Below are 11566 nucleotides of genomic sequence, written 5' to 3' on the forward strand. Positions count from 1 at the left end.
GTTGCTCCGGCCTTCTATGAAACAAGTATATTTCATTCTATCCACATGCATTACTCGTGTTAACGAAGCCCAAATGAGGCTAATGGAAGAGAAAGTGTCGATTACATAATGCAAACGTTGAGAAAGGAAATTCGTCGTCAATCCTCTGCTCTTAAAGGGGCGAGCGAAAACTAAATTCGGCAACGTACGGACGTCATGCCAGTCGAGGTAGTATCAACACACGCTGGGCACTCCTTGGTCGGCTTCTTTGCTGTGAGAAAGTGTGAGAATGTGTTCCTAGTCCGCTGGCCTGTGTGTAGCCTCTGCAGGTTATTGTTCTTAGTGGGATTTGGCCGCGGGCAGGGAGTGGATTGATAAGACGAAATCGTGCAGGGAACCTCCACTAACACTGACATTTGTGTGCCGGCAGAAATAGGGGACACACGGATTGCTCTGCCACCATCAGGTCAGGAGTAATGTGGGGCCAGCAGCAGAAGTCGAACTGACGAGAGAGTTCCTTCTGCACCTGACGGCCCGAAGCTTCCAGGCACCCATTCCCTATTGGAACGAAAGTGTGACCCGCGGACAATAGATTGCCTGAGGTCATCCAGGAATGAGCGGGTGCTGAGTGGTAGGGTACTGGTTGCTTACACACACAAGACCTCAACCACTACTAGCTGTCACACTGGCCTGGGCGCAAGAACAACAGCAAGAAGAGAGTGGGGTATACCGGTAGTGCGCTGCCATCACCAACAATCCCTCTATAACAACTTGGCTTTGTGTTACTTGTCTTGACCATGTCACTTCCTTTGTCTGCATGTCTGTCAATCGTTGAACCATGCAGTTGAAAGGAATGCGCAAAAGTAGATCAAAGTTCTACATTCAGTTCGCTTATGGCGGAGGACTAAACAGCTGGCTAATTACACACCACGCCATCATCACATGTATTTGTCTGAAACACCATTAGTATTATGAAGGTGTTTGGCTGGGCTTTCGGCCTTTCAGCAACAATAGTTGTTGTGAATAACAGAGGACCCGTGGCGTGAGGTGTGATATTGCACATGCAGCAAGTACATTGTACCACATGGATTGTTTGCCTGATGTTGGCCATCAATCAGTATTACTCCAACATCTCATCTCGGGAACAATGGACGAGTCAAGAGAAGTGTCTCGAATTATTACTCATAATTGGGTTTTTTGGGCATGGTTAATGAGGACATTATGCATGCATGAATGGATACGTGACAATGTTCAATGAAGAAGCTAGACGCGCCAACTGATTCACGTCCACGTTCACATAACCATAGGGCGCTCTCAATGTAGATGACCCCTACCTAACTCCTCCACACCACTGGAACCGGCGCGAGGATACCCCTAAAACACAATCAGCGAGACAGATCCACTCTGGGGCCTCTCGAAAAAGTCCCTTTTCTCCTTGTTTCGCTCTCAAAGGAACTCTTCTGCGGTCTCCGCCGGCAAGCAGCAGGGGTGTGTGTTCGCCCACCTTTATTACACCCTGGGTGGACACTGGACAGATACGTCTATTTCATGGCGCGAGAAAGCTTCAGTCACTTCTACCGGTCCACACACTAGCTATGTTTATCTTCGTTCAAGACTATGATTATTGAACTGGCTTCAACTCGATCAAGTGATTTCGAATACAGTACAGGCATGTACAGTGGTCCGTACCATTCCAGCCACCTCCCCATACTCTACTCTACTGTACTAGTAGATCTACTCGTACTAGGCAGTGCTGTGAAACTTTCTGTATTATTATGGAGAGAGACCGGAGTCTATTGATGCTGTGCTCAAGTCTGCACCTGCGTTTGAACCTTACTTTACGGAGGTCACCTGCGCACGCAGTTTATCCTCTTTTCCTGTTCTCAGCATGCTGCATGCAGTGGTACAGTTCACTGCAGCTGTTTTGGTCGTCCTTTTAGTAGGCTAGTAGTAGTGCTGCTATTGGCCATGGAGCTCTATCGAACACTATAACAAAGTACACAAGTGTCGAGTCTAGTGCACTAGTGGTGTAGGTGTGCGTCGGGCTGGCTGTGAAGTGTAAGGGAAGTACCTCCTGTTGAAAGTCCTTGAAAGAGTGCAGCAGCAGCAGCAGCAGCATGTATGCGTCGAGTGGACACAATATCCGCAGGCCATGAACAAGTGATGATGGCGATAAATTCACTCCTACATTTACATCACAACCACCTAAGCATGCTTGTCACGCGCACACTCACAGACAGTATCCAAGCTGCAAAATGCAGAGGGAGGGCTGCACGAGCTGTTCAAACTTACTTCTGTTTTTTTCTGAAGATGATGTAACGAATTCAGGAGTAGCTACACACTCCCAAACACGGTCTCAGACTTGAAGCAGAGACCACCGACACAGGGTCCATCACCACCCCTGCACATTATAACACAGCCCCATGCATCGTAATATACCCACACGGACCAGGACATCCCCACATTTGCCCCAGGGACACGTCACTAACGGGAACCTCACGCTTCCACCCTTCTTTCATCCCATGTAAAAACGTGTCTCAACTACTGTTCTAGTCGGCTAATTGCACCCGTAAGACACACCAGACTTAAGGCCCCAGGTTCGGATAAACAACAGCTATTTACATAGACGAATTGGGCACAGTACATTTGGCACGAAATCTAAATGCAGCTGTGGTGGACATGCTTTACGCGTGGTCCTCGCCGACATCATGTTTCTAGGCTGAAGCAGTTGTGAGACAAGACACCAACGGAACAACAACGTGTCTGTTACTAAGCTAGCGAGGGAGGACAACAAGGGTGTTGCTAGTGCTGGTGTTTGATGGGGAATACCAAACGTCCTGTGTGGGCTGTTTGTTCCTCGGTGTGTGCGTGTCGGTACTAAACCTTTGCAAAGGAAAACATGTCTAAGGGAGGATGTTGCCTGTTAGATATCACACAGCTGGAAAGGACATTGGAAAGAGCAGAGTTGTTAGCGGGGTGTGTTGACCCTAAACCTGCATTCGTTCATGCAATTACACGGACAGACTGTATACCTGTTTACACAGGATTTTCAATGCTGGACTTTGTGTGCTATGCCGTGTATTCTTCGTCACTGCAGTTAGGTCCTTAGGATGAGTTAGGATGCAGGCCGGATTGATGATCGTTACCGTTGTCAAAGGGGAATAGTGTTTACAACTGGTATCACCACAGGCGACTCACACAGTCCGAGGAGTCTCAAGACAAGTGCAGCTACTAGTGTGCATGTACATGTGCAACACGCACTACTACTACTACTAGTCATTAGCGATGTACGTCTCAGCCCCTTGTCCCAGCCGCACATGCCCGATTGACAGACGATTGACAGGTACGTCCGAGTTGACGTGCTCTGCTATGCATGCAGCTTTTTCGTGTTTTACTGCTGCTGGCTGGGCCGTCATGGATGGGACGGATACAGCACGCTTGCATGCACGCTATGGCACACAATACGACTTACGAGAATCTCGGGCGCAACTACACTTGTGCAAGGCCCAAGCGTAAGGCACATGTGCGCTGAGAGTAAGACTAAGAGCCCAGGGCCAGGCTGACTGCTGCATGGCAGATGTATAGGTACACGTCTGTACTGAGATAACAATAGAGTGCAGCACAAACAACCAGTCCTACTCGCAATAGCTACTGCCTACTGCCGTACTAGCATTGTGGCATGTACCGCACGCGCAATACTGTCGGATAGATTGCTAGGCCCCGCTCTTGTGACGCCGCGTCGTTGACGGTCTTCGTCGCCGATGGGCTCTACTTATCCTTACTCGCATGCTTGGCCAAGCGTATAAAACAAGGAAGAAATCTGCTCCTCAGTGGTTATTGCAATCTTCTGCTCATTGAAACTAGTATTCGAAGAAAGCAACAGATCAACATCTCTTGGTTTTCTATTTTGCTTCTGGCAAAGTCTGTACGGTTTATCGAAGCGAGATAGCGGACGGTTAGCCTTCAAGCTAATTCTTTACTCGACCTGACAGGACTAGTCTCGCGTCCGGTAGCCAAGTAATAGTTCTCTGTGATAATCGCACAGTTTCATCTCCGTTCTGCGGTGGTACCGACGTGTTTCTTGCCTAGTTGCTACCTGTGCCAGCCCCCACTTGAGCACAACCTCGTCACTGCTAACACACACCTCAACTTCTGCTCAAGTAACCGTCAAAATGACACACAGGTAAGCTGGTTGTGCCATTTCACATTTCAGGCCAGTGCAGGACTTGTATGTACGCCGCCGCATGAAGCCGTGTGGAAGACACACTGTGAGTGTGACGGTGACCACTACACACTGCACTGTGTCTGGTGCTATCCGCTGCCAGCCACCTAAACACCTGTCTGCCACGCAATACTGAATACTCGTATAGCATAATAATATTCCTCGTCTAATACTAGTCGTCCACCCCTCATTACGATGTACTACTAGTAGTACATCGCGATATCGGTCAATAATGTAGAGTGCATGGAGCCGCTCCAGGAGGACTTTGGTGTCTAGGAAACGTACAAGATGATTTGTCTCCGCACTTATTATACCATGTATCCTGTACGTTACGTACTGCTACTCAATACATGTATGTGGTGTGGTGGAGCCTTTTGATGCGCCTGTCATCAGCTAACCATACCACTGTTTGTTTATCTGTTCGTCCCTCACTTGTCTTCGTCGCAGATCGATCGTCCTGCAGTTCGCATCGTCTGCTTTCTGCTTCCTCCTCTGTTCGCACTTGCTTACTGGCATTGCCGCCGAGGCAAATCGAGATGCAATGTCGGCGGCTGAGTCAAGACCAGGCTCAGGCAACGGCAGACCAGTTCGGCGTCGCGAGTGGGATACAATGCATCACGTGGTCCGCTCGCTGATGACGGCGCGCCTTGATCCGGACACTGGAATGGAGCGCACACTATCCGAGGCTTACCTGGGTACGCCACTGGAGAAGGCGGAGGGCATCTACACGGCCTTGGGTCGTACTCGCAGTAAGTAACAGTTAGTTCAAACACGCTAATGTTCTTGAACTTCTTCCCCGAGCTAGGAGTAGTACTGTAGCGGTGACATGAGTTCTGTGGGTTGCGGAGGATCAAGCGCGCGTTTTCAAGTTTCGATTCTTGCTCCATGTTGGGCGTCATCCCATGTAATTTGTGCTTTTGAGAGGATGGAGCAAGGGGCTGATAAAAGCAACAGGATGTCCTAGGTGCAGTCTGCATGCCTAGTCATTGTGGTCCTTTGCCCTACACGTACAGTGCCTAGCACTACTGGTACTGGTAGTAGTGGTACCGTGGGTGGTTGGATCTTGATGTCTGGTGATGTAGCTGGGTAGTGACAGTTTATCTATACCCCGATGCCATGGCCAATGCCCAACGGTCGTATTCGTACGATGCTAGAGAAAGCGCACACTCAACATCTACGTACTCTGTGCTGGGTGGAACATTCAGGCGCAATGCAGTGTCGTCAGAGTACTAGCTGTTTGCATCTGATAATGGGTGGTCGTTAGGTAGCAACACGGTTGAAGATTCCATTGATGTGAACAGTGCAGTGCAGTCTGTTGCCTCGGACGTCGAGCGCTGGTGACATGTCTTGGTGGCCTATTCTTAGTTGTAAATCGTCCTATCAAAAATATAGTGGTATATTCTCCCGAAGGAATGTCGTACCTATGGGGCATGACACCTTATACAAGCCATAGAGCAATACGCCCTGTGCTGTTGCCCGAGGTTTCACTGACCTTTTGAAATCACTCTGCGGATTCACGCGTATTCCGCGCAGGTACATGGGGCATACGCATACTTACCTGCATGCGTCACCAACCGCGATGCCAACAGTGGCAACACTGCTTCTTGAGCTACCGCGGTATAACACTTATTAACAGTATCAGTGACAGTGGGGCTGGGTACTGAGAGTTTGCGCTAGAAGGAATGCTGATACAGTGAAGGTCGCATGCATTGAGTTCATGAGTGTCAATGGAAAATCTAAACCTATGCGCCAGGTATAGTAAATCTGCAGGACTGTAGTAATGCTAATGGCACGCCTTCCCACTGTATGCACCATGTACCAATAGGACTAGTAGTAGGAGTCGAGTCAGTTCTGAAGAGCCGGGACGCGGTACTTTGTAGGTGCTTGGTGCAGCGGAAAGGCTATGCACTGGGGGACGGTAGCAGCGATGCTTGGTAATAGGATTCATCGGCTCTTATCCTTAACCACTGTCCACTCGAATCCGAAGTGGCTGAGCTAAGGGCTTTCAGAGTTTCTTTGTTGGAGGTTTAGTGCTGACGCTGAGGAGCCTGAGGTGGTGATCAACGCTAATGTATGCAGGATTTTCACTATTGCCAATTCTTACCACTGAACAAACATTGCTGCTAACAAGGTCCAAAACAAGCTGAAACCAGTACAGCGATGGGTGGTTCTTCGCGTCTTGCGCTCCCTGTGGAATTTGCCTGCTTCCCGTCTTGGCTAGATCAATCCAGGCCGTGTGTTTCATTTGCATGCTAGTGTCAGCTGGTCCTCACCTACCACAATGAATCGCAGTGTACCATGGCTCGGTAGGGAAGTTGAACAGGGATTCTCCGTCATAGTATAGGCGTCTGGAAAAACTACCATGGGCGACATGCAATGTTTTCCCTGAGCTTCACCTCTTGCGCAGATTGCCGTCCGACAGCAGTAGTACAGGCCAGGGGAGACTGAGTGCGGGAGTGTAGGTGCAGTGCGAATCAGTACCAACCTGATTACATCGATTTGTTGGACAACATTTCCAACGTCTTTCGGGAGACCATCTTGTATTTAGCATCTTTAATCAAGTGCTCACAATGGGGCGAATTTTCCTTACACAAGTCATGGGTTGGAGACTCACAGTTCAGGAACGAAGCCTGGGACAGTGCGCATGCCAATAGTGCTTGGACCTCATTTGCATGTTTACCAATGGCAATGCTTAGAAAATGAAAAGAGTCGGAATGCACTATGAGTATGATGCAGGCAGCGTATCAGTACGTCCTTCCAGAGTGGCAGTGGCATGCCATAAGCTTGAAGGAGAGGCTCCGCAATGGGTGCTGACTGTTGTCAAATATTAGCTGGGAGCGGTGTACTATTTTCAGCATGAATCAGATACATGTACCAAGCGTTAATGTACCCTCAGTATTTCCAATAATAGTGAAGTTTCTGGGTGGGTCAACTATTGGTACCACCAAAGTCAGCTGGTCACGTGGGCACAATGCTATAGTGATACACATCATAGACAACTGCGTAAGTCAGTGCAAAGCAGGGAATACACTACGAAGAACTGTGTGATGGATACTTGATACAGCAGTATGTACAAATAGGATGGAACACGCCCAGAAGAACACAATGCGTTCCGGGCGTTCAAAACTGAGTAATTGGTGTCTGCTGGCAATGATTTCCATCAAGCCAGCAAAGTGATGAGTTGAGTTGGCACAATCCCCCGAGGCCAAATCTTCAAATCTCTTACAAGCTACAGACACACAAGTATCCGATAAATGAACACAGTGGAAACTTCTCACACGTTGGTGAGACAAGTTTCAGCGATTGCTGGGACAACAAGTTGCAAACAGACATAGTGGTATGCGCTAAACAATGTCCTATCAACATAAGTCTCTGTAGTTGTCTTATGCAACCTTCTGCCCTTTGTGTGCATTTGCCATGTGTCTGTACAGTGTCCAAGAGAGGTAACAAGCTACGTTTCAGCCTGAACAGTCTGGTGTCCAGTCGTACGGAGGAGTTTACTGGAAAGCAGCAGCCTGGTTACATGGTCCCCGATGTGTTCCGAGCTGAACTCCTTCTCTTCAAGACTCCCGCCCACCTGCCAGTCCGCCAACGTCAAGTACCATTCGCTAACGTGACTGTAACCAGCCCACTGTACAGAGGAGCAGTTGGAAAAAGTGTGGTCTCTCTACGTCAGACCAGATGGGAATCTGTTGACGTCACCGAATTCGTACGCGACGTTGTCCAGTCTCCCGCAAGAGGAATTGATTTCGGATTCCATGCACGCTCCATGGACAGGCACGGCCGACGCCTCACAGTCAACAAGCTGTTCGATCTGACTGGGGAGCGTAATAACACTCAACGGCCAGTGCTTGTGATCTACCTGAGAGAGCCTGTTGATCCCCTGCAGTATATCTTGGTCAAGGCACAAGAAGCCAGCGAGGAAATGGAAGCAAGGAAGAAGCGCGAGGCATTGGAAAATGGCGCCGATGATCAGGATATTTTGACAAGATCACGAAGGGAGGCTGAGTTGGTTGATGACAACACTGTGAGAGAGGCTGATAAGCTTATTAACATCACGGACGGCATTCATGATATCCTGAACCCGGTAGAGATCCGAAGTGACCTGTGCCAACGACACGATATGTATCTGGATTTCTCTGACATCGGCTGGGACCACATCGTTGCCCCCACCGGCTTCGACCCCGGCTCATGCAAGGGTGTATGTGTAGATCCATTGACGTCATCAACAAATCACGCTATCGTACGCTCCTGGGCGTATCGCAATGAGCATCCTGAAGTGGAAGGGCAGCCAATTCCCATCGTCTGCTGTATACCGACACGGTTCAGTTCTATGACTTTGGTCATACAGGAAGAAGAGGGTGATATTCTCAAGTCCGACCTCTACTTTGACATGACGGCCGAAGCGTGTGGCTGTCGATAGGACGATTGCGTTGTGGGACTGCAGGCCAGGCTCTGACAACTAGAGAAAATTTCTATATTTATGGCAGTATCTTTTAACACACAGCAGATATCACCCACCACGACTGCTGACTTCTATTTTTTGCATTATACCACACTCAGTGAAGTCACACCTCACACCCAGACAACAGCAGATATATAACGCTTGAGTACTAGGATGCTACATGTGTTGTAAGATAATAAGTTTGCTCTCCATACCTTTGCGGCCTAATGCTAACCTAAAGTTGAGCTATAGTGAATGCAATGGGCAAGTTCATTTCCTCTAGACTTTATACGCGCGTACACAATGATATTCCAATGACCTAACCCAGTGTGACCGCAGTAATCCAAGATGGCCACTTCCCTAGCTACGTGAAGTTCACAGCTCATGCCACTTTTGTAACATTCTGTGTAGATCTCTAGAAGCAGCTTGACCTCAATGACTAGACGCATTTTTTTGTTGGTGTGTTCCCACGATCCGAATTTTTAGCCTGTTCTATATGCCGACATGATTGTATTTTTATAGCGCAGAGGTGCCGCCAAACTTGGACTATTTCCTAGACAATGTTTTATACCAATTCTCAGATTTACTTGAACTCAGCTTCTGATGTTCTACTGGCTCCAGGCTTAATTAAGTAACGACAGGTTTGAATAATTGCTTTAAGATCATACGACTTGGTATGGCTGGTCTGCATGGACTGCGTGTGTCGGGCACTAGTACTACTACTAGTCTGGATGGAAACCATCAGAATACCTGTGTAAACACCGAGCAGTAAAAGCGGGAGGGTTAAAAACATAAATAAAATAAATGCATAAATGTACTTGCAATAGTCAGCGACTGGGTGTGAGACACTAGCCTAATAAAATTGTGGAGGATTCGAATTTCTCGCAAGTTACAATGTACTTCAGCTCCAAAATCATATTCATACTAGTGAATGAGTCTACTTGTGCAGTCTGAACCTGGGTGAGGAAATATGTTTGAGATCTTGATACTGTGCACGTCTCTTACGTGTTACTAGAGTATACTAGTAACTGGACACATCTTTGTGTATTCCGGACATTCTACATGTACTTGCAACACGAAGGTACATGTACATGTACATGTACGTGTCGTGACGGTGCCCATAGCGTCCATGTACTAGTAGTACCTTGAAGTATGGCCTAACGAGTTGACAACGGTATGGTAAGTACATGTACATGTATCATTGTACATTGTATGTACTAATGCACCTTCCACAAATCACAGGAAGAATGTGAAAACGTCACGCAATATTAAAAATCGGATATGTACATGATTGTACAGTCCTGTATATCTTACAATCAGCGGCATCATGTGTGGTCTACGATGTACATGTACGTAATAGCCTCTGAACTACAATAACTTACCTAGCAGAATATCATGGAATTGTCTAAGTACATGTACATTGTACATGTACTTCGTAACATGTACAATGTACAATGTACAATGTAGCTGTTCTACTATGTTCATGTACTAGTACAATGAACATAGTAGAAGTATCTACATTGTATAACTGCATGACATGTATACATGTACTGTACATATACAAAATGTACAGTACATGTAGGGTACCCTGTAAGAAGGCCTTAGCCTTAGGCCTGTGGGTTTGTACGATTGTACGATTGTACTTTTTGAAGAAGCACAAGTACAAGTATGCATTGTTAAATGAAATGTCTTGTGCGTATTTTGCAAAGGACATTACATTCACGGAAGAGTGTTTGCCAGCTGGTTGTAACCACTGTAACTGGATACATGTACCATGTAGTCTAGTGCCAAGAATGTACACGACATTGAAATTGTACCCGTGCCGCCATGGTGAATTTACAAAGTTAATGTACATGTACATGTACCTGTACATTTGGAGTGCGCATCCGAGATGTGCTAGAGCTGTTTGCCAGTTAGGTGTAGAACGTCAGTACCGTTGGTCAGTGTCGTGCGATGTTATAGCATGAGCTGATTGTAAAGTAACTGGTGGTGCTGGTGGATATTATAGTGTAACTTGTAACTCTTTGGTCCTCTTTTCTTCTTATAAATTAATCCTTGGCTCTCCACCCGAGTTTGAACATGTACATGTACATTTGAAATGTTATTGTGATTTGAAGGACGTCGGGCGTGAAGGACATGACCTTGTCACACCATGGCCCACAGGTTTCGTGTGATAGCGGCGTTGAGCTGTTTTATATGCCCTGGAATGAACTGCAAAATGTCTAGGCTACACCAGGGAGTACTGTAAAACATGTAATTTTAGGTGCATTAAAATGTCGGTGCCAGGGACCTGCCAGGTTTCAGGTGTAATCTAGAATTAGGTGACCAGCTTGCCCATCACATACAGTGCATACTCTAGTGCCTTTTAGGTGTAATTTAAATTTAGGTGCATGGTTTCTCTACCGAAATCACCGAAATTAAAGTTACACCGAAAGTTACGTGTTTTACAGTAGTAGTAGTAGTAGTAGTAGCAAGAGTCCATCGGGGGGGGGGGGGGGGGGTTATGGAGGCTCTTGGTAGTAGTACATTGTATTGAAATACTCCCTGGGCTACGCTATACTGTAGTCACAGTCATGCGGGGTTTGGCTCCCTTTCGCCCCGCTCCACCATTGTCTGTGCTCTGTGTACATAGCTAACACCTCTCGAGTGAAGCACGGGAGTCAGGGGTTCTTTCGGTACTTCTACTACTCACTCAACACCTCATTGTCTTAAATGCTAATCATGCCTCCTGGTGATAAGTGTTCTGCCAGTGTCGTGTCAAAGCAAAGTGGGGATTTTCTGCAACGGTTGTCTCGCACTGCATCGCCATTCTATAACTTCCACGTAGGTAGGCCTCTACTAAGAACCAGCAAAGCCGAGGAAGGATTATTTTCTCGGTGATCCAGCGGAAAGCTTCTCTCTCTCGCCTTACAAATGCATGC

At 47.4% G+C, this 11566-nt stretch overlaps 1 protein-coding gene across 1 annotated transcript; it reads left to right on the plus strand.

Annotated features, from left to right (window-relative positions):
- Positions 1-3676: 3676 nt before the first annotated feature.
- LOC135822355 (growth/differentiation factor 9-like) lies at positions 3677-9310 on the plus strand. The gene is made up of 3 exons (XM_065335098.1): positions 3677-4162; positions 4649-4950; positions 7633-9310. The coding sequence occupies exons 1-3, from the start codon at positions 4152-4154 to the stop codon at positions 8622-8624; spliced, it is 1305 nt and encodes a 434-aa protein (XP_065191170.1). The 5' UTR covers positions 3677-4151; the 3' UTR covers positions 8625-9310.
- The last annotated feature ends 2256 nt before the right edge of the window (positions 9311-11566 follow it).

The sequence above is a fragment of the Sycon ciliatum genome, chromosome 8 (genome assembly GCF_964019385.1).
Source record: "Sycon ciliatum chromosome 8, ocSycCili1.1, whole genome shotgun sequence".
NCBI lineage: Eukaryota > Metazoa > Porifera > Calcarea > Leucosolenida > Sycettidae > Sycon > Sycon ciliatum.